This window comes from Nilaparvata lugens, chromosome 1, assembly GCF_014356525.2.
Source record: "Nilaparvata lugens isolate BPH chromosome 1, ASM1435652v1, whole genome shotgun sequence".
Lineage (NCBI taxonomy): Eukaryota > Metazoa > Arthropoda > Insecta > Hemiptera > Delphacidae > Nilaparvata > Nilaparvata lugens.
Window position 1 is genome coordinate 102,245,348 of NC_052504.1, and position 23,693 is coordinate 102,269,040.

Genomic DNA, 23,693 nt, shown 5'->3' on the forward strand with positions numbered 1-23,693 from the left:
TACGCCGCAGGAGATGTACGGTTCACCCACTACGCTGTTCACCGCTGAGTTCATGGGCAGCAACAACCGCTTGCCGGGCAAGATCGTGGCGCTGGAAGGCGATCGGGCGCGCATCGAAGGCAAGGACTGGGCGCTGTGGGGCAAAGCGGGCGAAGGCGTGCAGGTTGGCCAGGGGGCTCGGCGGTGATCCGCGTGGAGCGCGTGCGGTTGGGCGAAGATCCGCAGGGCAACCAGCTTGAGCTGCCGCTGTTGACCAGCATGTATCTCGGCGATCGCTGGGAGTACCTGTTTCGCACCGTGGCCGAGGATTTCGTGGTGCGCGCCTATGGCACGAAGCGCGCAGTCAGGCGCTTTGCCGGCTCTCCCTGCCGGCCGAGCATCTGTGGATATTCCCGAAAGCCTAGTCAGGACGCCCGCAGACGCGGGCGCTCCGTTTACAGATCCAGCACCAGCCGGTTGCCTTTGGCGCGCGAGCAGCAGATCAACAGGGTTTGCTGCGCCGCGCGCTCTTCGTCACTGAGATACTGATCGCGGTGATCGGCTTCCCCTTCGACGATGCGGGTTTCGCAGGTGCCGCAATGCCTTCGCGGCACAGGCACTCGACCTTGGCCGCCTTGCTGTTTTCCAGCGCCTGCAGGATGGTCATGTCTTCCGCCACTTCAAGTCAATACCTGAGCGGGCCAGCACCAGCGTAAAGGCACCGCCCGCCGTGTCTTCGGCGGCGAAGGCTTCGCTGTGCAAGCGACCGGGGCGATGCCCAGTCGGCGGCGATCCGGTAAACCGCTTCGTTCAGCGCCGCCGGGCCGCAGAAGTAGATATGGGCACCGGGTTCCACGTCGGCCAGCGTCGCGCGACAGATCCAACCGGCCGTTAAGGCTGGAGACATGGCAACTGACGTTGTCGGTGAACGGCGCTTGCGTCAGCTGCTGCTGGAAGGCGTTGTGTTCCTCGCTGTGGAAGCAGTAGTGCAGATGATAGCGTTGCCCGCTGCGCTGCAGCTCGTGCAGATGGGCCATAAACGGGTGATGCCGATGCCGCCGGCGATCAGCACGTGATGCTGCGCCTCTGGCGCCAGCGCGAACAGGTTATTGGGGGTGCTGATGGTCAGCGTATCGCCGATCGCCAGCCGATCGTGCATGAAGTCGGAACGCCTTTGGAAGGGGACTCACGGCGCACGGCGATCTGGTAACGGTCGAGCTCGAACGGTGAGCTCAGCAGCGAATAGGCTTTGCTGTAACGCTGCTCGCCGTCCTGCATTTGCACGATGATGTGGCTGCCGCCGCTGAAGGCGGGCAGCGGCCGGCTTGCGGATCCGCCAGGGTAAGCGCGCTGACCTGTGCGGTGACGGGTTCGATGTCGGCGACGCGAAACATCAAGCATCTGATAGCTGGTCATCATTGGCTCCAAAAGCGCGGCGTCCCCGCGCATGAAAAAGTTATACCGCCTGGCACAGGTATTTGAGCTCCAGATAGTCTTCGATGCCGTATTCGGAGCCTTCACGCCCCAGACCCGACTGCTTCACCCCGCCGAACGGGGCTACCTCGTTGGAGATAAGGCCGGTATTGATGCCGACCATGCCGTACTCCAGCCGCTCCGAAACGCGCCAGATGCGCGCCGCATCGCGGGTGTAGAAGTAGGCGGCCAAGCCGTAAATGGTGTCGTTGGCCTGGCGGATCGCCTCGGCTTCGTCATCGAACACCACCAGCGGCGCGACCGGGCCGAAGATCTCTTCTTCCAGCAGCAGCGAGCGGGCTGCACGTCGCCCAGCACCTCGGCGTGAAGAATTGCCGCCCAGCGCGTGCGGCGTGGCGCCGGTCAGCACCTGAGCGCCTTTGCTCAGCGCGTCATGGAGCAGCTCCAGCACCTTGTCGCGCGCCTTGCGGTTGATCAGCGGGCGATCTGTACGCCGGTTCGAAGCCGTTGCCGACCTGTAGCGCCGCCACGCGGGCGACAAACTTCTCGGCAACTGTGGGTAAACGCCGCGCTGCACGTAGAACCGATTGACACAAAAGCAGGTCTGCCCGGCGTTGCGGTATTTGGCGATCAGCGCGCCTTCCACTGCGGCATCGATGTCCGCATCGTCAAACACGATGAACGGCGCGTTGCCGCCAGCTCCAGCGACACTTTCTTGATGGTGTCCGAGCTCTGGCGCATCAGCAGCCTGCCCACCGGCGTGGAGCCGGTAAAGCTCAGCTTACGCACTGCGGGTGGCGGTCAGCTCGGCGCCGATCGCCTGCGAGTTGCCGGTCACCACGTTGACACCCCGGCGGGAATGCCGGCGCGCTCGGCCAGCTCTGCCATCGCCAGCGCCGAGTAAGGGGTTTCGTTGGCGGGTTTGACCACCAGCGTGCAGCCGGCCGCCAGCGCCGGCGCGGCCTTGCGGGTGATCATCGCCGCCGGGAAGTTCCAGGGCGTGATCGCCGCGCACACGCCGATGCCCTGTTTCAGCACCATCAGGCGTTTATCGCCGCTCGGCGAGGGAATGATGTCGCCATTGGTGCGCTTGGCCTGTTCGGCGAACCATTCGATAAAGGAGGCGGCGTAGCGGATCTCGCCCAGCGACTCCGCCAGCGGCTTGCCTTGCTCCAGCGTCATCAGGCTGGCCAGATCCTGCTGGTGTTCCAGCATCAGTTCGAACCAGCGGCGCAGCAGCTGGGCGCGTTGCTGTGCCGGCAGCGCGCGCCAGCCTTCCAGCGCCTGCTGGCGGCGTCGATCGCCCGCTGGGTTTCGGCCGTCGCCATGTTGGGCAGCTGCCGATGAGTTGGCCGGTGGCGGGATCGCTCACCGGCAGGGTTTCCTGGTTGTCGGCATCGCGCCATTGCCGTTGATGTAGGCCTGTTGGCGGAATAGCGCCCGATCGGAAATATTCACAAGAACCTCACAAGTCAGGGGGAGGGGGCCCGTGGGCCCCGTCGCATCAGGGTTGATAAACCTGCGCCAGCAGGTTGTGGAAGTGGGCGATGCCGTGTTCGCTGACGCCGCTGCCGGCGCCGTCGGCCATGATACGCCCCTGGCCGCGATAGCCGCGCGATTTGAGGCCTTTTTGCACGCTCTCCACCAGCCGCAAATCTTCCGGGCGGAACACGGTCGCGGTACCAGTCGATCAGTTTGAGGCTCGTCGCTCAAATCGGCGTTGGTGAAGTAGATGTCGTAGTGCTGCAGGGGTTTCTGCATCGACCGGGAATTCATAGATCACCGTCATCATGCCTTCAGCGGCGGCATGTTGAACATGGTGCACGGCCACAGCCAAATGCCGTGGAAGCTGGCTTCTTTTCCCTCTTCAAACTTGAACGACTGCTCGGAAGGGCGGGCGTAGCCGAACTGCAGCGTCCAGTTGCCGTGCAGGGTGTGCAGTAGCGGTCGACCTGCACCGAGTCGGCGAAGCCGGGGTGCGCCGGGCCGCAGTGGTAGCACTCGAGATAGTTGTCGACGATGTTCTTCCAGTTGGCCGGGGTACGGGTGACGAAGCGCGCCGCCAGCTTGAGATCGTCGACCTGTGGCAGGCTTCGCGCACTTTGGCGCCGAGGCCCGCAGCTGGTCTTCCACCGTGCCGGCCTGCGAGTCCAGATTGACGTAAATAAACCCGGCGTACTCTTCGACCCGCACCGGCATCAGGTGCGAGTTTTCCTTATCGAAGTTCTGCACGTTTTCGCAGTTGCGCGCGTGCGCCAGTTCGCCGTCCAGCTTGAACGCCCAGGCGTGATAAGGGCAGGTGATGACGTTTTTCGCCCGGCCGTCGCCCGCCAGCAGCTGGTGGCCGCGGTGCGGGCAGGACGTTGTTAAAGGCGCGCAGCACTTTGTCGCGGCCACGCACCACCAGAATGTTTTCACCGATGATCTCGCGGGTGATGTAGTCGTTCGGTTCGGCGAGCTCGCTGCGGTGCGCCACGCAAATCCAGCTGGTGGCGAACACCTGCTCTTTTCGTGCTCGAACGCCGCCTGGTGGGTATAGAACCGGGCGGAATGGTGTAGCCTCGCGGGCGTCGGCGCAGAAATCTTTCGGTAAGGTAAATTCAGGGATCAGAGTGCTCATAAGTTAACCTCCTCTTTTCTTATTGTCATTTCGCCATAGGGCGCGGTTGATACGACGATGGAGCGGAGAGTTCGGGCGGCCGGCGGCGCCTCGGGCAGCGCCGGCGCGCTGCTTTCGATCAGGTGAGCCGGAATGGCCGCGTAGCCTGCTTCAGCCAGCGGGCGAAGCCGTAGGTTTCACCAGCAGCACCAGCAGGAACGGCAGCGCGGTCAGGATCACCGTGGTTTTCATGGTGTCCAGCGAGGCGCCGGTGAACAGGATCGACAGCGGGATCAGGGTGATCACCACGCACCAGAACAGGCGCAGCATTGGGCTGGGATCTTGCCCCTCCTGCAGGTTGCGGGTGCTGGTGGCGGCCATGGTGTAGGCCACCGCGTCCATGTGCGAGGCCAGGAAATGATCATGATGAACAGATAGGCAGCCAGGAACAGCTTGCCGAGCGGCAGCGCCGTCAGCAGCATCTGCACGGCGGTTCGCCGCCCTGGGTGCTGAGGATATCGGCACGTTGAGCTGCCCGCTGATGAACTTGTGCATGGCGTAGCTTTCCAGCGAGCCGAAGAAGAACCAGCAGCCGAGGGTGCTGCCGAGCAACAGCGCCCAGATAACCTCTTTAATCTTGCGGCCGCGCGAGACGCGGGTGACGAACATCGCCACGCCCGGGGTGTAAGAGATACCCGAGCCAGTAGAACACCGTCCAGCTGCGGCTGAAGCTGCCGTCGCCCATCGGATCGGTGAACAGACTCATCTGCAGGAAGTTTTGCGCCGTCAGGCCGATGGCGTTGATGGTGTTGTTGATGGTGAACTCGGTGGGGCCGACCAGCAGCACCAACCCGGCGAAGACGAAAGCGCCCCAGCCGACCATTTTGCTCAGGCGCTGCATGCCACCGTCGATGCCGATGTAGGAGCTGAGGCAGAAAATCACCGCCGCCAGCAGGATCACCGTCGCCTGCACCACGAAATTGTCGGGGATGCCGGTCAGCGCCGTCAGCCCGCGAGTAAGGTGGAGGCGGTCAGCACCAGCGAAATTGTGAGGGCGCCGACGGTGGCGACCAGGAAAATCAGATCCACCATCCGCCCGATCGGGCCGTTGGCGCGCACGCCGGTGATGGCGGAAATGATCCCCGACAGGCTGAGCCTTTGTTCTTACGCACGTGGAAGTGGTAGGCCATGATCAGCGAGGCGAGGGCATAGGTTGCCCAAGGCTCAGGCCCCAGTGGAAGAAGGAGTAGCTGATGCTGTATTCCAGCGCCTTCGGGTGCGCGGCGCGATGTTCAGCCCTGGCGTCTGGTAGTAATACGCCCACTCCATTACCCCCCAATACAGGGTGGACGAGCCGAGGCCGGCGCAGATGAACATGAACAGCCAGGCCAGCGTGGAGTATTGCGGTTTGCCTTCGCCGAGGCGGATGTTGCCGTATTTGCTCAACGCCAGATACAGCACCACCAGCAGGGCGATCAGCACAGATTTGAATGGTTGAACCGAACAGCCGGGTGACGCCGTTGAAAATGGTGTTGGCGATAAGCGCGGATTGAGCCGGAAAGAGCATCAGGCAAATGGCGATCAGCGCAATACTGCACAAGCTGATGGCGATGAGCGTGACATCCTTTTTAGGGGTGCTCTGCATGGGAGTGAACTCCTGTTATCGGGGTGGGCCGGTGCGCGAAGCGTAGGGTGCGCCCGGGCCTTATTGGTTTGAACCCTTTGTTTTGTTACACCGCGAGGAGCAAACGCCCCGGCAAAACGCCGCCGAGAATATTTACTCTTCATTAACATTTTCGAGGTGCACAAATTACAGGAGGGCCACAATTGGGGCATCTGTAAAAGGATAAAACACAGTATGTAAACAATTTGTTGTGATCTTGGCCGGGGTATTGGCGTGCTTTCTGCGGTGGTTTTCAGCGGATTTGCGGCGGCGATCGAAGCGGAAAAACGGACGTGGCAAAGCAGGGCGCGAAAGGGCGCCCTGCGCAGGAAAAACGGTGATGCTTAGCGTTGCAGCAGGGCGGCGATCGCCTGGCCAACTTGCTGGGTGGAGGCATCGCCGCGCATGTCCGGCGTACGCGGCCCGTCGGCGATGATGCGCTCGATCGCCTGCAGGATGCCGTCGTGCGCCTGGCGGTAACGGGCATCGCCGTCGCCGAGGAATCCAGCATCTCGCGCCGCTCCAGATCATGGCGATCGGGTTGGATATTCTTGCCGAAAAGTCCGGCGCCGAGCGTGTACCGGTTCGAACAGCGACGGGAAGTTGCGCTCCGGGTTCAGGTTGGCCGACGGCGCAATGCCGATGGTGCCGGTGCAGGCCGGGCCGAGATCCGACAAAATATCGCCGAACAGGTTGGAGGCCACCACCACATCGAAGCGTTCGGGGTCAGCACGAAGCGCGCGCACAGATATCGATGTGCTGGTTTGTCCCAGCCGATATCAGGGTACTGGCGCGCCATCTCCGCCACGCGCTCATCCCAGTACGGCATGCTGATGGCCATGCCGTTGGACTTGGTGGCGGCGGTCAGGCGTTTGCGGGGCGCTGCTGCGCCAGCTCGAAGGCGTATTTCAGAATGCGGTCCACGCCCTGACGGGTGAAGACCGATTCCTGGATCACCATCTCGCGTTCGGTGCCTTCGAACATCCGCCCGCCGAGCGAAGAGTATTCCCCTTCGGTATTTTCGCGCACCACGTAGAAATCGATGTCGCCGGCTGCTTGTTCGCCAGCGGGCAGGGCACGCGGGAAACAGCCGCACCGGGCGCAGGTTGACGTACTGCTCGAAGTCGCGGCGGAATTCAGCAGCGAACCCCACAGCGAAATGTGATCGGGCACCGTATCCGGCCAGCCGACGGCGCCGAAATAGATGGCGTCGAAGCCTTGAGCTGCTCAAACCAATCGTCAGGCATCATCTGGCCGTGGTGCTGGTAGTAGTCGCAGCTGGCCCACTCGAAGGTGTTGAATTCCAGCGACAGATCCCAGCGCGCCGCCGCGCGCCTGCAATACCCGTATGCCTTCCGGCAACACTTCCCGCCCGATACCGTCCCGGGGATAGCGGCAATCTTTGAAGTTTTGCTCATACAGAGGTCTCATTTGTAGGTAGGGGAGATTGACAACACTGTTATCCTATAATTGACTAACTGTTAATCAATCTCGAAAACGGTGAAACATAAAACACGAATCATGAAAATATGCCGATCCTGAGTGACCTGCGGGTGTTCGTGCTGGTGGCGCGCCGCGCCGGGTTTGCCGCCGCCGCCGAAGAGCTGGGCGTGTCGCCGGCCTTTATCAGCAAACGCATCGCGTTGCTGGAAAAGGCGCTGGACGTGTCGCTGCTGCACCGCACCACGCGGCGGGTGGCGATCACCGAGGACGGCGAGCGCATCTACGAATGGGCGCAGCGCATTCTCAACGATGTCGATCAGATGATGGACGAACTGTCCGAGGTGCGTCAGGCGCCGCAGGGCATGCTGCGCGTAGTCACAGCTTCGGCTTCGGCCGGCGCTTCGTGGCCCCGGCGCTGTCGGCGCTGGCGCGGGAGTATCCGCAGCTGGAGCTGCGGCTTGACGTGTCCGATCGGTTGGTGGATCTGGTCAGCGAAGGGTTCGATCTGGATATCCGCATCGGCGACGATATCGCCCCTAATCTGATCGCGCGCAAGCTGGCGGACAACCAGCGCATCCTGTGCGCTTCGCCGGCGTATCTGCAGCGCCACGGCGTGCCGAAAAGCGTGGCGGAGCTGGCGGCCGCGCTTGCCTGGTGATCAAGGAGCGCGATCACCCGTTCGGGCTGTGGCGGTTGCAGGGGCCAGGCGGCGAAGAGACGGTGAAGGTGACGGGGGCGCTGGCGTCGAACCACGGTGAAATCGTGCACCAGTGGTGCCTGGACGGGCAGGGCGTTGCGCTGCGTTCCGCCTGGGACGTGAAAGAGAACATCGACAGCGGCAGGTTGGTGCACATTCTGCCGGAGTATTTTCAGCCGGCCAACATCTGGGCGGTGTACGTTTCCGGCTGGCAACGTCGGCGAAAGTGCGGTGACGGTCGAATTTTTGCGCGACTATTTCCGTGAGCACTACGGCGAAACGGGGGCGGCGAGTGAAAATTCGCCGCGGCCTTGAGGCCAAAAATGGGCGCCAGATCATCTTATGCTCGTAAAACTCCCCTCCGTTACTTGTGGAACTGTTGCACCTGTTCCTTTTGCCAAACTTTGGTTTATGCTCAGCTGAAGCGTTTCAGTTGAAGCACTCTTCGACAGAAATGCCGATGTGACGGCGGCGAAAAGCCGCTGAAGCGCGGGAATAATGCAAACGCGGCGATTCACAGCGGGCGGTGCGATCCACTACTCTATGCGGGTTAGTGAGACAACCAGTCAGCGCCGGCCGGCGCCGGTGAGTCAGCCCGGCGGGACGCCCTTTTTCAGGAGCAGCATGACCATCCGCATAGCGATAAACGGCTTTGGCCGCATCGGCCGCAGCGTATTGCGCGCACTGTACGAATCGGGACGACGGGCGGAAATCTCCGTGGTGGCGATCAACGAGCTGGCGAATGCCGAGGCATGGCCCATCTGCTGAAGTACGATTCCAGCCACGGTCGCTTCGCCTGGGATGTGCGGCAAGAGTGCGACACGCTGAGCGTCGGGGACGACGCGATTCGCCTGTTGCACCAGCCGGCGGTGGAGCAGTTGCCCTGGGGCGAGCTGGGCGTCGACGTGGTGCTGGATTGCAGCGGCGTGTACGGCAGCCGGGCGGATGCGAAGCCCATCTGGCGGCGGGGGCGAAGAAAGTGCTGTTCGCCCATCCGGGCGGCAACGATCTGGACGCTACCATCGTGTTCGGCGTCAACCATCAGACGCTGTTGGCGGAACATCGCATCGTGTCCAACGCCTCGTGCACCACCAACTGCATTATTCCGGTGATCAAGCTGCTGGACGACGCCTACAGCATCGAATCCGGCACCGTGACCACCATTCACTCGGCGATGACGATCAGCCGGTGATCGACGCGTATCACGCGGATTTGCGGCGCACCCGTGCGGCGAGCCAGTCGATCATTCCGGTCGACACCAAGTTGGCCGCGGGCATCACCCGTATCTTCCCGCAGTTTTGCGATCGCTTCGAGGCTATCTCGGTGCGCGTGCCGACCATCAACGTGACGGCTATCGATCTTAGCGTCAGCGTGAGCGCCGCGGTGAAGGTGGCGGAGGTCAACCAGCTGTTGCAAAAGGCCGCACGGGAGTCATTTCGTGGTATAGTTGACTACACGGAATTACCATTGGTCTCGATCGATTTTAACCATGACCCGCACAGCGCTATCGTCGACGGTACGCAGACCCGGGTCAGCGGGCAGCACCTGATAAAGACCTTGGTCTGGTGCGACAATGAATGGGGCTTTGCCAATCGGATGTTGGATACCACACGGGCAATGGCCGCCAGCGGTTTCTAGTACGGCGGCGCCGGCGTGACAGGCGCGCTGCTCAGCAATTTTATAGAGATTCAATAAAGAGGGTTCACCATGTCTGTATTAAGATGACCGATCTGGATCTGGCGGTAAACGCGTACTGATCCGCTCCGATCTGAACGTGCCGGTAAAAGACGGTAAAGTGACTTCCGACGCGCGTATCCGCGCTTCCCTGCCGACTATCGAAGCTGCGCTGAAGCAAGGCGCCCGCGTGATGGTGACCTCCCACCTGGGTCGTCCTACCGAAGGCGAGTACAACGAAGAATTCTCCCTGCTGCCTGTGGTCACCTACCTGAAAGATCACCTGAAATCCCCAGTACGTCTGGCGAAGGATTATCTGGATGGCGTCGACGTCGCCGAAGGCGAACTGGTGGTGCTGGAAAACGTCCGTTTCAACAAGGCGAGAAGAAAGACGACGAAACCCTGTCCAAGAAATACGCGGCGCTGTGCGACGTGTACGTGATGGATGCCTTCGGTACCGCGCACCGCGCGCAGGCTTCCACCCACGGCGTGGGCAAGTTTGCGCCTGTCGCCTGTGCCGGCCCGCTGCTGTCCGCCGAGCTGGAAGCGCTGGGCAAGGCCCTGGGCAACCCTGCCCGTCCGATGGTCGCCATCGTGGGCGGTTCTAAAGTGTCCACCAAACTGACCGTGCTGGATTCCCTGTCCAAAATCGCCGATCAGCTGATCGTCGGCGGCGGCATCGCCAACACCTTCGTGGCGGCGCAGGGCAACAACGTGGGCCAGTCCCTGTACGAACCTGATCTGATCCCGAACGCGCAGAAACTGCTGGAAACCTGCGACATCCCGGTTCCGACCGACGTGCGCGTCGCGACCGAGTTCTCCGAAACTGCGACCGCGACCGTGAAGCAGGCCAACGAGATCCAGGACAACGAGCAAATTCTGGATATGGGCGACGTCTCTGCCGAGCGTCTGGCCGTTATCCTGAAGAACGCCAAGACCATTCTGTGGAATGGCCCGGTTGGCGTATTCGAGTTCCCTAACTTCCGTAAGGGCACCGAAATTGTCGCCCGCGCGATCGCCGATAGCGACGCTTTCTCTATCGCTGGCGGCGGCGACACTCTGGCAGCCATCGATCTGTTCGGTATCGCTGACAAATTTCCTACATCTCCACCGGCGGTGGCGCATTCCTGGAATTCGTTGAAGGGAAACCGCTGCCTGCAGTCGTGATGCTGGAAGAGCGCGCTAAGCAGTAATTCAGACAACGGGAGGCGAAAGCCGCCTTTGTTTTATACCGCGCGGCTAATGCTGCGCGGCGTGAAAACATCGATTTACATCCATCTACGGCCGACGAAACAGGACAAAGTAACATGTCTAAAATTTTGATTTCGTAAAACCGGGTGTCATCACGGGTGATGACGTTCAGAAAGTCTTCGCAGTTGCTAAAGAGAACAACTTGCGCTGCCAGCGGTAAACTGCGTGGGTACCGACTCCATCAACGCAGTGCTGGAAGCCGCGGCTAAAGTGCGCGCGCCGGTCATCGTTCAGTTCTCCAACGGCGGCGCCGCGTTCATCGCCGGCAAAGGCGTGAAGACCGATGTGCCTCAGGGCGCAGCGATTCTGGCGCCATCTCTGGCGCACACCACGTTCACCAGATGGCTGAACACTACGGCGTGCCGGTGATCCTGCACACCGACCACTGCGCGAAGAAACTGCTGCCATGGCTGGACGGCCTGCTGGACGCCGGCGAGAAGCACTTCGCCGCTACCGGCAAACCGCTGTTCTCTTCCCACATGATCGATCTGTCTGAAGAATCTCTGGAAGAAAACATCGAGATCTGCAGCGCCTACCTGAAGCGCATGGCCAAAATCGGCATGACGCTGGAAATCGAACTGGGCTGCACCGGTGGTGAAGAAGATGGCGTGGACAACAGCCATATGGACGCATCCGCTCTGTACACCCAGCCGGAAGACGTGGCTTACGCGTACGAAAAACTGAACGCCATTAGCCCGCGCTTCACTATCGCTGCCTCCTTCGTAACGTGCACGGCGTGTACAGCCAGGCAACGTCAAGCTGACCCCGACCATCCTGCGTGATCTCAGGACTACGTGTCCAAGAATTCAACCTGCCGCACAACAGCCTGAACTTCGTGTTCCACGGCGGTTCCGGTTCTACCGACGCAGAGATCAAGAGTCTGTGGTTTACGGCGTGATCAAGATGAACATCGACACCGACACCCAATGGGCGACCTGGGACGGCATCCTGCAGTACTACAAGCGAACGAAGCTTACCTGCAGGGCCAGCTGGGCAACCCGAAAGGCGCCGATCAGCCGAACAAGAAATACTACGATCCACGCGTATGGCTGCGCGCAGCGCAGACCAGCATGGTGACGCGTCTGGAGCAGGCCTTCAAAGATCTGAACGCGGTAGACGTTCTGTAATCTTCGGCACCTGTTGCACGATGCAAAAGGCTCCCTGCGGGGAGCCTTTTTCGTTTTCAGCCCAGCAGGCCGGCGCCGACGTTGATAGACAGGCCCAGATCAGCATGTTGAACGCGAAGGAGATCACCGACTGCAGCAGGGTGACCTTACGCACCTCCGCTGCTCCGACCGCCACATCGGCGGTTTGCGACGCCACCGCAATGGTGAAGGAGAAGTAGGCGAAATCCAGATAGGTCGCTCGGTGAGGTTGCCGGGGAACAGCAGCGGCAAAGGATCCTGCTGTGCAACCTGGCGATAAAACTGGTGGGCATAGTGCATGGTGAAGGCGGTCGGCAGCAGCAGCCAGGAGACCACCAGCGTGGCACCGGTCAGCAGCAAATGCAGCGTCTTCAGAGAGCCGGCCACCTGTTTGGCGCTGCTCAGTTCAAAAGGATCGCGAGTAAACTGACCAGGCAACCGAGGCTGACCAGCGTCAGCACCATACTGGCGCTTTCATCCTGCCGCCGGGCGATCTGGCGAAGTGCTGCGGCGGCTGATCAGCATCAGCCGCCGAGAAACAGCAGGTAGAGCCAGGCCAGCGTATTCCAGCCGATCATCAGGCGCTGCAGCAGCGAAAGTTGGGCGGGCAGCAGCAGAAGCACAGCAGCCTGCGCCGACGGAAAACAGCAGCCTGGGCCGCACTTGCCAATAGTGTTTGAGCGAAGAGCGAATGTGCATGATTAACGGATCCCTTGCGTGTGAAATGGCCAACGCGCTGTTCTCAGCATAGAAGAAGCGGCGGGCGGTTTCGGCTATTTTTAACGCTGACGGTTGGCATGAGCCTTTAATGTTGGTTACCCTTAGGCGGTGGTTTCTACTGGCCGCCGAGGCCAGTGTATTTTGCGAGTTTCTCCCGTTAGGGACTGAGTTAGGACGACACGAATGAAAGATTTGAATGTAGTAGACGGCATCAACGGTGCCGGCGACTGGTTGGTGAGAACCAGGATCTGTTGATCCAGTACGCGGTGAATATCGTCGCCGCCATCGTATCCTGATCATCGGTTCGATCGTGGCCCGCGTGGTCGGCAATGCGCTGAACCGCGTGATGAAGCTGCGCGGCATCGACGCACGGTGGCAGACTTCCTGTCGGCGATCGTGCGCTACGGCGTGCTGGCGTTCACCTTCATCGCGGTGCTGGGGCGCGTTGGCGTGCAGACCACCTCGGTGATCGCCGTGCTGGTGTGCGCCGGTTGGGCCGTCGGCCTGGCGCTGCAAGGGTCGCTGTCCACTTCGCTGCGGCGTGCTGCTGGTGATCTTCCGCCCGCTGCGCGTGGGTGAATATGTCGATCTGGGTGGCGTGGCCGGTACCGTCGATCAGGTGCAGATTTTCTCCACCACCCTGCGGACTTCCGACAACAAAACCATCGTGGTGCCGAACGGTAAATCATCGCCGGCAACATCATTAACTACTCCCGTGAACCGAAGCGCCGCGTGGATATCGTGGTAGGCGTGGCCTACACGCCGATATCGACGTGGTGAAGAAGGTGTTGGGCGATGTGATCGCCGCCGACAAGCGCATCATGCACGCCAAAGGCGTGACCGTGCGTCTGAACGAGATGGCGCCGTCCTCCCTGACTTCGTCACCCGTTCCTGGACCACCAACGCGGAATACTGGAACGTGTACTTCGATCTGATGGAAAACTTCAAGCGCGCGCTGGATGCCCATAACATCGGCATTCCGTTCCCGCAGATGACGTGCACCTGTATCGCACCGAAGACGCTTCCGCCAAGGCGGAATAACAGAGAAGGGGGCCTTGGCCCCTTTTTTATTGCAGCCGAGACGCCATCGAAGGCGCCTCGGCCTTTTCTTTTCCGCGAGTTCAGGCGCCGGCGACCGGCTTGGCGAGCGGTGCGCGACGGTGCAGGCTGAGGCGATAGAGCAGGAAGATGGCGGCCGCGCCCAGCAGCGCCGCAGCGCAGCAGAGGAAGAACACTTCCGCGGATCCGGCGGCGGTCATCATCCAGGCGCCGAGCATCGAGCCGACGATCGAACCGAAGCGGCCGTTGGCCATGGCCCAGCTGACACCGGTCACGCGTGCTGCGGTTCGGGTAAAGGGTGGCAGAGACCAGGTTCAGGCCGTTTTGCGCACCGGCCACGCCGAAGCCAATCAGGAACACGACGGCGGCCAGCGTGTAGACGTCGCCCATCAGATACCCGGTCGCGCCGATCACCAGCGCGGCGCCCAGTAGGAGACGGCCAGCACGCGGTAGGGCCCGACCCGGTCCATCAGCAGCGCCATCAGGATGGCGCCCAGGTGCCGCCGAGCGGCACCATCGCCCCGATGCGCGAGGCGTGGGCGATATCGTAACCGGCGTCTTTGAGGATCGTCGGCAGCCAGCTGGTAAGCAGTAGACACGAACAGCGAGCAGAAGAACGCCACCCACAGCAGCAGGGTGCGCACGGCGCGCCCTTCGATAACCAGGTGCGAGATCGGCGACTTGGCCTGCGCCGGCGTTCGTCATCGACGATGGTGATCCCCGTCCAACGCCGGCCGGTGATACGCTCGACCACCCGCGCAGCCGATCGGCATGTTTGGCGTTGGCAGCCATAAAGCGTACCGACTCGGGCATCTGCCAGGCCAGCAGCGGCAGCAGCGCCAATGGCGCAATGCCGCCGACCGCAGCACGCCGCGCCAGCCGAACGCCGGAATGATCTGCCGGCCAGCAGGCCGCCCCAGGGCCATCCGGCGGTAAAGCCGCTCCAGCTCAGGGTGACCATCAGCATGCGGCGGCGCGCCGTGAGTACTCCGAGCTGAGGGTGATGCAGGTCGGTATCGCGCCCCGAGGCCAATGCCGGTGATGAAGCGCAGCAAGGTCAGGGATTCGATCGATTGCGTATAGGCCGAAGCCAGGGTGCAGCCGCCAACACCAGCACCGCGACGAGCAGCACGCGTTTTGCGGCCGATGGCGTCGGCGATCGGCCCGAACAGCAGGCTGCCGATCAGCAGGCCGAACAGCCCCGCGCCGAAGGCGGGAGAGAGCTGCGAGGGCTGTAGGCCCCACTCTTCACGCAGCGCCGGGCGATATAGCCGATGATGGCGGTATCGAGCCGTCCAGCAGGGCGATCAGGAAACACAGGGTAAGGATGAGATTTGATAAGGCGAGATCCTGGCGCGATCGATGATTTCGCTGATGCGAGCGGTATCTGGGCTCATGAGGGTTCCACTGTTTATTAAGCTGGTGTGGGCTGGCTGAGGGGCCGTTCAGGCCGCTGTGGCTGGCATCGCGTAGAAACCCGAGTATACACCAGAGGGGGGCGTTGCGGGGAGAGGGAGGCGATGATATCGCGCCCGCAGGAGGTACCTGCGGTGGGCGTTTGGCAAGGTTATTTGGCCAGCAGTTCCCGGCGCACGATCTCGGCACCCGCACTCAAGGCATTCAGCTTGCCGCTGCGACCTGGCGAGGCAGGGGAGCCATGCCGCAGTTGGTCGACGGTAGAGCTTGTCGGCATCGACAAACTGCAGCGCTTTGCGCAGCGTAGCGGCTACTTCTTCCGGCGTCTCAATGGTATGATTCGCCACATCAATGGCGCCGACCATCACTTTCTTACCGCGAATCAGTTCAAGCAGATCCATCGGCACGTGCGAGTTTATGGCAACTCCAGCGAGATAATATCGATAGTAACGTTTGCAGCTTGGGGAACGCCTCTTCGTATTGCCGCCACTCAGAGCCCCGGTCTTTTTTCCAGTCGGTGTTGGCCTTAATGCCGTATCCATAGCAGATCTGTACCGTGCCGTTTCACACTTAAGCCCCTCAACGGCCCTTTCCAGGGCGGCGATTCCCCAGTCATTCACCTCGTCAAAGAACACCGTTAAAGCGGGCTCATCAAACTGAATATGTCGACACCGGCGCCTCGAGCTCTTTGCTTCCTTATGAGGATCTTGGCGATTCCCAGGCCAATTTTTCGCGGCTTTTATAGTGATTGTCATAGAGCGTGTCGATCATGGTCATCGGCCCCGGCAGGCCCATTTAATCGGCTGCTTGGTCAGCTGGCGTAAAAATTTGGCGTCTTCAACGAAAACGGGCTTTTGGCGCGCCACCGCACCACGACGGTTGGCACGCTCGCCTCATAGCGATTGCGAATTTTAACCACTTCGCGTTTCTCGAAGTCGACGCCGCTGAGGTGCTCAATGAACGTCGTGACGAGTGCTGGCGCGTTTGCTCGCCATCGCTGACGATATCGATGCCGGCCTGTTGTTGTTCAGCCAGCGACAAACGCAGAGCGTCCTGTTTCCCTCGATTATTCTTCATTCTGCAATTTCCAGGGCGACCACAGGGTTTTCCGGTTGGGCCAGCCAGAAGGTTTAGGCAAGCTGCCGGCGGTCGACGTAGGGAGCATATTTTCATAATAGATGACCTGTATTTGAGTGAATCAAAGCGCGTAGTGAGCAGACCATTGCTCAAGAATGGGCTGTAGGGCTTGATAAATTGCTCTTCCGTAAATTTCCCCTGCTCAATCGCTAACTGGCTACGCTCTTCGCGATCGTAAACAATCTGGTTATGAATGATCCTGGTTATTCAGGCTTGGCTGATAGCATTGCCCCGCCGCCGAGTTGGCATTGTAAATTCAGGTCGATTCGATTTTCTGGAAGGTCTCCATCGTGCTGATGGTGCCGATCATTTCCAGATCGGTGTAATCGCTCAGCAAATCCCCGGGGAATAAAACGCCAGGGCGCAACGCTATTTTTCGGCATGAAGTAGCGCACCTGCAGGCCCATTTTTTAAAATACGGTCGGTCAGCGAGCGCCGTCTTGCCGATATCGTCGCCCAACACCGGATTTGATTGCCCGTCGATGATAGGTGTCTTTGCTGGACACGCTGAGGCAGATCACCGGCGGTTTGCTGAAATTCTCATGGTATGCGTTTGAAATTGACGAAGTGCTTAAAGATATTGCCGTGCAAATCGCCGAAATCATCCGAATGTTGAATTCCGCCGTGTTTTTATTGTGCGCCGGCAGCAAGACGCTAAAGTCGTAATCGCGCACGTAGACGAGAAGTTATTCCCGACGATGCCCTCAGACGCTTTTGCGTTTTTTTTTTATCAATGATGTTGGTTTTCAGGATTTCAATCACCGGGAAGCTGGCCCCCTGATCTTCAACGCGCATCTCAACCGAAATGATTTCAAGCTCAACGAATAGCGGTCGGCCTTGGGGTTATCCCAATGCGCCAACGAATTGAAGCGATTGTTATCATCACCAGCGTGTTGCGCAGTTCTCCCGGCGGTTTTCCCCTCTGGCCAAATTGGCGAAGTTGGTGGTGATACGCGTACTTTTCAGAAGGGTTATAATCTTCATCGAAAGAACTGCTCTTAATCGTAAAGGCAAAGTCTCTATTCATCGTCTTATAGCATCCGGTTATATGATATGAAGGCTGGATTTTCCATTTTTTTCAATGGGTTGTTTTTTCCTTTTTTATTCAGCCGATTCATATTGTCTGTCGTTAATGAGGTCTATTTTTGCCAGAGTCCCGATGGGAGTGAAAGAGACTTAATTTCATTACTACATGAGCGGTATTCATGATCTGGCGTTCGGGCCGGTTTGCCGCCGTTGCCCTGCGGCGCAAAACCGCCAACGTACCGGGTCGGCAACCTGTGCAGCCTGAAAAATTACAGGTATAATCCCCCCATGACCCCACGGCTTCAGACACAACATGACAAACTCACCTTACAAGAGCAGATGCTCAAAGCGGGCTTGTTACCAGCAAGAAAATGGCAAATGCCAAAGAACGGCTAAAAATCACGCGTTCAGGCCCGTGAGGCCAGAGAGGCGGTGGAAGAGAACAAAAAAGCACAGCTTGAGCGCGATAAGCAGCTGAGCGAACAGCAAAAAAGCAGGCCGCGCTGTCCAAGAATACAGGCGCAGGTGAAGCAGCTGATCGAGATGACCCGCATCGTCCTGGCAAAGGCGATATCGGTTTCAACTTCACCGACGGTAACCTGATCAAGAAAATCCTGGTGGATAAGGCGACGCAGACCCAGCTGATCCATGGCCGTCTCGCCATTGCCCGCTTGGTGGTCGAGAACCGCGAAGAGTGTGAATATGCGATTATCCCTGCGAGCGTCGCCGATAAAATCGCGCAGCGCGATGCGGCAGCATTGTGCTGCACAGCGCGCTGAGTCAGGAAGAGCAGGATGAAGACGATCCGTACGCCGACTTCAAAGTGCCTGACGATTTGATGTTGGTAACCGCGTTCAGAACGGCGCGGCGTGACGAGCGGCGAGATCCGCTCTCCACTGACGGGGTGCACAAGTCCAGCTCGCTGGCGTGCAGCACACAGCCGCGGCGTCTGGTTCGGTACCCGGCAGCAGACGCCCGCCATACAGATCGCAACCTAAAATAGGGGCCCAACTGCCGACTGTGAATACGCAGCTGGTGGGTGCGCCCAGTCTCTGGGGTGAGCTGCACCCGCGTCAGCGGCAGCGAGATCCCGCCCTCCGCTTCACGATAAAAACGCTCGGACACCCGATAGCGGGAGCGGGCGGGTTTGCCGTGGAGGGCGCAAATTGACATCAGCGGGAACAGCGCCGGATCTTTGGCGATTGCCGCGTCTATGACCCCTTCGTTATCCGCCAGATGGCCGCAGAGCAGCGCGTTGTACACTTTGCTGACGGGGCGCTCGCTGAACTGCCGGCAGAGCGCGGCGTTGGCGGCCTTGTTGCGGGCCACCACCATCAACCCGGACGTGCCGAAATCCAGGCGGTGCACCAGGCGCAGCCGGGGAAGATCTGTACCAGCCGATGGGTACCGAATCGAGATTCTGCGGATTCTTGCCCGACAGGCTGAGCAGCCCGGCCGGCTATTGATCAGCGCAGATGATCGTCCGATAGAGGATCTCTATTTGGTCATGGCATGGCGGGGCGATAAAGGTATCGGTGATCGTAGACATCGGGCGGCCGGCTGGAGGGGGGGCGGATGATAGCGAATTCGCGTCGATGAGCGAATGCGGTTTTCGCTACACTGCGCCTCATGCCCGTTGCACCCGATACGGCAAAGCATCGTGGGCCACGGTTAAGTCCCCGGCGCTCTACTGCCCGTAGTAGGCGTTTTGCCGTGTTTGCGCAGGTAGGTTTGTCCAACAGCTCGCGCTGCATGCTGTGAATGACCGCGTCAGCTGGCGCGAGAAAATGCACATGTAGGCAATTTCTTCCAGCACCACCGCATTATGCACCGCGTTGTGGGCGTCTTGCCCCAGGCGAAGGGGCCGTGGCATTGACCAGTACCGCCGGGATAGCGTTGGGATTGATATCGCGCTGGCGGAAGGTTCGATAATCACCTTGCCGGTTCCAGTTCGTAATCGTGCTCAATTTCATCCTGGGTCATCATGCGAGTGCAGGGGATCGCGCCATAAAAATAGTCGGCGTGGGTGGTCCCAGGCGGGGATGTCCAGCCCGCCTGCGCCCAGATGGTGGCGTGGCGCGAATGGGTGTGGACGATGCCGCCGATATCGGCAAATTCGCGGTACAGCGCCAGATGGGTGGCGGTGTCCGACGACGGTTTTTTTGCCCCCTCGACGGTGCGGCCGCTGGCCAGATCGACCCCACCATATCCTCCGCGGACATTGCTCGTATTCAACGCCTGAGGCTGATCACCACCAGGCCGCGTTCGCGATCCACCGCGCTGACGGTGCCCCAGGTAAAGGTCACCAGCTTATGGCGCGGCAGATCGAGATTGGCCTCCAGCACCTGTTGTTTTAAACTGAGTCAGCATGTCATGCCCCCTGTTGCATTCTGTTCGATCCAGCGGCGGGCCTGAACGATCTCGGCCACCGGCTCCTCGGCTTTTTCTGTCCACATCTCAATCAGGAATGCGCCGCGGTAATTGAGGCGCTGCAGCGTGCGAAACACCTCGACGAAGTCGACGCAGCCTTCGCCAAACGGCACGTCACGGAATTGCCCCGGCGAAGTGGCGGTGACGGGTAGGTGTCTTTGAGGTGAATGCGGCGATGCGATCGATGCCCAGCTCCAGCTCGCGCGGCACGTCATGCCCCAGGCGCTGAGTTGCCGACGTCCGGATAAACCGTGAACCACGGCGAGCCAGCAGGGCATCCCAGGCTTTCCACTTACCGATCGAGTTCATAAAGGCGGTGTCCATAATTTCCACTGCCAGCATCACCTGGGCGGCGGCGGCACGGTCTACCGCCCACTGCATGCCTTCGCTAAAGCGCGCCAGTGTCCCCTCGTCCTGCTCTTCGTAATACACGTCGTAGCCGGCCAGCTGAATGGTGCGGATACCGACGTCTTTGGCCAGCTGAATGGCCTGTTCCATCACGTCGAAGGCGCGCTGTCCAGCGCCGGATCGTGGCTGCCAAACGGAAAGCGTCGGTGGCCGGAGAGGCACATCGACGGAATGCGGATACCGGTTTCCAGCATGGCGTCCACCAGCGCCAGGCGTTGCGCCTTGTTCCAGCTCAGGCGCGCCAGACGTTCATCGCTTTCGTCCACCGACATTTCGACGAAGTCGAAGCCGCAGGCCTTGGCCAGCGCCAGGCGTTCGGGCCAGCTCAGGTGTTTCGGCAGCGCTTTCTCGTAAATTCCCAACGGGTGCTGACGCATATCACGATCTCCAGATGTCATCGATGGCGGTGCGGAACTGCCTGGCGGCCGCCGGCGGATCGCCGCCCCTCGGCCAGCGCGCGGCCGGCGATAAAGGCGGTGACGGCGATCTCTTTAAACAGCGGCAGTCGGCGGGCGTAATGCCGCCGGTCACCGACAGCGCGATGCCCAGATCGGACAGCGCCTTCATCCGATCCAGATCCTGCCGGCCCCAGGTTTGCCCGCTGGCCTGCGCGTCGCGGCCGCGGTGATAGATCGCCTGGCGAATGCCGAGGCCGCGCCATTGCCGCGCATCCTCCAATGTCCAGCGGCCGAACAGTTCGATCTGGATTTCACCGCCGTGACGCTCGGCGACCTCCCGCGCGCTGGCCATGGTGGCCAACGGCGCGGCGCAGATCACGGTCATCCAGTCCGCGCCCTGGCCGAAGGCCTGCTCGGCCAGCGTCGCCCCGCGTCGGCCACTTTGAGATCGGCCACCAGCGTGTGCTGCGGACAGCGCTCGCGCAGCGCGCTAAACCGCCTGAATGCCGGCGCTGATGCACAAAATGGCCGGCCTCGATGAGTCCACATGGGGGCTGAGGGTCTCGGCGGTGCGCAGCGCCGTATCCAAACGGGTTTGATTCGATCGCCAGCTGCAGCGCGGTTTTCGTGCTCATGGGGCCTCCTTGTTGGCGGGCGGCAGATGTTGCAATGCAGCAATCAGCGCCTGATAACGTTGGTGTTTGTGTCGTAAGCTTCGGCGGCGGCCGCATCAGGCCAGCAGCCGGCTCGATACGCGGCGCCAGCCGTGCTGGGCGGCGGTGAAATCGTTGAAGACGCCGCTGCCGACCATGGCCGCCATCGCCGCGCCCAGACAGCCGGTTTCTTCCACCTGCGGCAGCTCAACCGGCAGGCCGCTGACGTCGGCGAACATTTGCATCCAGGGGAGGGATTTTGGCGGGGCCGCCGGTCACGCGCAGCGCCTGCACCTCAGGGAAGCGCCGGCGCATGCGGTTAAGGTGCGTCATGTGGCAGAACACCACGCCTTCATAGATCGCCTGCACCAGTGCTCGCGCTGGTGGAAGGCCTGCAGGCCGTAGAAGCTGGCGCTCAGCCCCAGGCCGGCGTTGGAGCCATACAGAAAGGGGCGAACAGCAGATCGCCGGCGGCTTTCGGCAGGGCGGCGACCCCCCGGTTAAGCTGGTCGTAGTCCTGCAGCCCCCATTGGTGACAGAACCTTCCAGGTGGCGGCGGACGTGGGCTGGCTTCGTGCACGATGTATTGGCCGCTTTCGGCGTGGCGGCCATAGACAAAGGGATGATCGAAACCCTCGACGATGGTCGTCGGTGTGCCGCTGGTGACCGACCAGGTTCCATCCACCGCATTGAGTCGGGTTTCGTCCTGCAGGCCGGCGCACAGCGCGGTGGACACCACTCGAACAACCCGCCGACCACCGGGGTGCCGGTTTGCAGGCCGGTGATGGCCGCGGCGTTTGCCGCGACTCGCCCGGCGATCTCGGCCGAACCGACAATCGTCGGCAGGGCGGGCATGAGTCGCCGATACCCAGCAGCTGCGCCAGCGCCGGGTCATAGCGTCCGCTGCGCATCTGATACAGGTTGGATTCGGAGATATTGGTTTCTTCGCAGGCCAGCTCGCCGGTCAGGCAATAGCGCAGGTAGTCGTGCGCCATCAGCACGCTGCCGATGCGGGCGTAACGTTCCGGTGATGCCGCTTCAGCCAGCGCAGCAGCGAGACCGGGTGCCCGGTCCACAGCGTTGGCGCGTTTGCGGATACAGCGCCTGCGGCACGCCCTGCCGTTGCCATTCCTGCACCAGCGCCAGCGGCGCGCTGATCGGAAAGAGAGCATGGCGTTGCCCAGCGGCGCCCCTGCTTATCCAGCAGAAAAGCCCCTTACCCTGCGCCGAGATGCCGATGGCCTGGATGGCGCCGGCGGCGACGCCGCTGGCGGACAGCACTTCACGGATCACGTCGGCGGCGGTGCGCCACAGCGACGCCATATCGCGTCGGCCAGCCGGGCTGCGGCGCGACGATCGCCAGATTGGCTGCGCCGCGCCAACGCCGTGTTCATGGCCCCTGCGGTCGTATAAACCCGCCTTGATGAAGGTACCGCCGCAGTCGAGCCCAGCCAATATTCCATCATTCGCTCCTCGCGCTGTGGTCGCATTTATTGGGCAGCATCAACGCCAGCACGGAGGCGATCGCCAACGAGGCCGCCAGGCTGTAGACGCCGACATCCTTGCTGAACAGGCTGATCAGGACGCCGACCATATACGGGCCGCAAAAGCCGCCGAGGTTGCCCAGCGCATTGATCACGCCGCGCGCGCCGCCGGCCACTTCGGCGTTGAACAATTTGGGCGGGATGGTCCAGAACACCCCGGCCGCCGCCTGAATAAACACGCCGCAGCCGACCAGTGCAGCGTAAGACCACCAGACGTGATCCTTCAGCAGCACCGACAGCGCCATGCAGGCGGCAAAGCAGGCCAGCGGCAGGGCGACGAAGACTTTGCGCTTGCCGGTGCGATCGGAGAGGGTGGAGATGATCAGCATGCCGAAGATGGCCGCCGATATAGGGCAAGATAGCCAGCAGGCCCACTTGCTCCATATCGCCGTGGGTCAGCCCTTTCAAAATGGTCGGCAGCCACAGGGTGTAGCCGTAGATACCGGTCTGGTAGAAGAAATTCACCAGGATCAGCTGCCACATGATCCGGTCGCCCAGCACCCGGCGCAGCGAGGCGTTGCGCACCGTTTTTCCTTTGATCAGCAGCTGTTCGTCGTGCAGGGTCTTCACCAGATACTCTTTTTCCGCCTGCGAGATCCATTTGCCTCTTGGGGCCGGTTGCTGATGGTGAAATACCACAGCGCCATGACTACCAGCGACAGAGCGCCCTCCACCAGGAACAGCATGCGCCAGTCCCAGGCGGTGATAATCCAACCCGACAGGGGCGGTGAGAATGCCGGCGATCGGTACGAACATGATGACGATGGCGTTGGCGCGGCCGCGCTCCTTATCCGGGAACCAGTGCTGATCATGGTCAGCACCACGGCAGCATGCCGCCTTCGGAAACGCCAAGGGCGAAGCGAAGAACAGCACTGGTACTGGTTGGTGACCAGGCCGGTCAGTACCGAGATCACCGCCCAGGCCAACAGTGACCAGCCGATGAATTTTTGCCGTTGCCGTATACCGCCAGCTTGCCGCGGGCACCTGCAGAAACAGGTAACCGATGAAGAAGATGCC

At 61.0% G+C, this 23,693-nt stretch overlaps 11 protein-coding genes across 11 annotated transcripts; 4 read left to right on the forward strand and 7 right to left on the reverse strand.

Annotated features, from left to right (window-relative positions):
* Positions 1-1,435: 1,435 nt before the first annotated feature.
* LOC120349549 (glutarate-semialdehyde dehydrogenase-like) lies at positions 1,436-2,918 on the reverse strand. Its single transcript, XM_039419904.1, is given in 4 exon segments — positions 1,436-2,112; positions 2,115-2,733; positions 2,735-2,835; positions 2,909-2,918. Coding segments are annotated over 4 exon segments (1,407 nt in total).
* Positions 2,918-4,033, reverse strand: LOC120349551 (carnitine monooxygenase oxygenase subunit-like). The gene is given in 8 exon segments (XM_039419910.1): positions 2,918-3,085; positions 3,087-3,108; positions 3,110-3,163; positions 3,165-3,213; positions 3,216-3,353; positions 3,356-3,495; positions 3,497-3,771; positions 3,773-4,033. Coding segments are annotated over 8 exon segments (1,107 nt in total).
* A 1,986-nt stretch (positions 4,034-6,019) lies between these two features.
* Positions 6,020-7,093, reverse strand: LOC120349557 (D-malate dehydrogenase [decarboxylating]-like). The gene is given in 11 exon segments (XM_039419915.1): positions 6,020-6,185; positions 6,187-6,250; positions 6,253-6,402; positions 6,405-6,551; positions 6,554-6,724; positions 6,727-6,756; positions 6,759-6,812; positions 6,815-6,892; positions 6,895-7,006; positions 7,008-7,060; positions 7,063-7,093. Coding segments are annotated over 11 exon segments (1,056 nt in total).
* A 111-nt stretch (positions 7,094-7,204) lies between these two features.
* LOC120349560 (HTH-type transcriptional regulator DmlR-like) lies at positions 7,205-8,081 on the forward strand. Its single transcript, XM_039419923.1, has 2 exons — positions 7,205-7,616; positions 7,675-8,081. The coding sequence occupies exons 1-2, from the start codon at positions 7,205-7,207 to the stop codon at positions 8,079-8,081; spliced, it is 819 nt and encodes a 272-aa protein (XP_039275857.1).
* A 1,849-nt stretch (positions 8,082-9,930) lies between these two features.
* On the forward strand, positions 9,931-10,656 carry LOC120349859 (phosphoglycerate kinase-like). The gene has a single exon (XM_039421091.1). It carries the CDS (start codon positions 9,931-9,933, stop codon positions 10,654-10,656), a length of 726 nt encoding a protein of 241 aa, XP_039277025.1.
* A 163-nt stretch (positions 10,657-10,819) lies between these two features.
* On the forward strand, positions 10,820-11,867 carry LOC120349562 (fructose-bisphosphate aldolase class 2-like; the record flags this gene model as incomplete). Its single annotated transcript, XM_039419926.1, is given in 8 exon segments — positions 10,820-10,880; positions 10,883-11,046; positions 11,049-11,460; positions 11,463-11,480; positions 11,483-11,526; positions 11,528-11,615; positions 11,618-11,710; positions 11,713-11,867. Coding segments are annotated over 8 exon segments (1,035 nt in total), but the record flags the coding sequence as incomplete, so codon positions are not given.
* A 5,747-nt stretch (positions 11,868-17,614) lies between these two features.
* Positions 17,615-18,022, forward strand: LOC120349564 (uncharacterized protein YaiL-like). The gene is made up of 2 exons (XM_039419937.1): positions 17,615-17,654; positions 17,730-18,022. The coding sequence occupies exons 1-2, from the start codon at positions 17,615-17,617 to the stop codon at positions 18,020-18,022; spliced, it is 333 nt and encodes a 110-aa protein (XP_039275871.1).
* A 1-nt stretch (position 18,023) lies between these two features.
* On the reverse strand, positions 18,024-18,578 carry LOC120349565 (dual-specificity RNA pseudouridine synthase RluA-like). Its single transcript, XM_039419949.1, has one exon. It carries the CDS (start codon positions 18,576-18,578, stop codon positions 18,024-18,026), a length of 555 nt encoding a protein of 184 aa, XP_039275883.1.
* Positions 18,579-19,175: 597 nt separating this feature from the next.
* Positions 19,176-19,699, reverse strand: LOC120349568 (L-ribulose-5-phosphate 4-epimerase SgbE-like). The gene is made up of 2 exons (XM_039419955.1): positions 19,621-19,699; positions 19,176-19,552 (listed from the first exon to the last, which is right to left on the reverse strand). The coding sequence occupies exons 1-2, from the start codon at positions 19,697-19,699 to the stop codon at positions 19,176-19,178; spliced, it is 456 nt and encodes a 151-aa protein (XP_039275889.1).
* An 88-nt stretch (positions 19,700-19,787) lies between these two features.
* Positions 19,788-20,171, reverse strand: LOC120349574 (putative L-ribulose-5-phosphate 3-epimerase SgbU). Its single transcript, XM_039419963.1, has one exon. The coding sequence runs from the start codon at positions 20,169-20,171 to the stop codon at positions 19,788-19,790; it is 384 nt and encodes a 127-aa protein (XP_039275897.1).
* A 288-nt stretch (positions 20,172-20,459) lies between these two features.
* On the reverse strand, positions 20,460-20,864 carry LOC120349577 (3-keto-L-gulonate-6-phosphate decarboxylase SgbH-like). The gene has a single exon (XM_039419972.1). It carries the CDS (start codon positions 20,862-20,864, stop codon positions 20,460-20,462), a length of 405 nt encoding a protein of 134 aa, XP_039275906.1.
* Between the last annotated feature and the right edge of the window lie 2,829 nt (positions 20,865-23,693).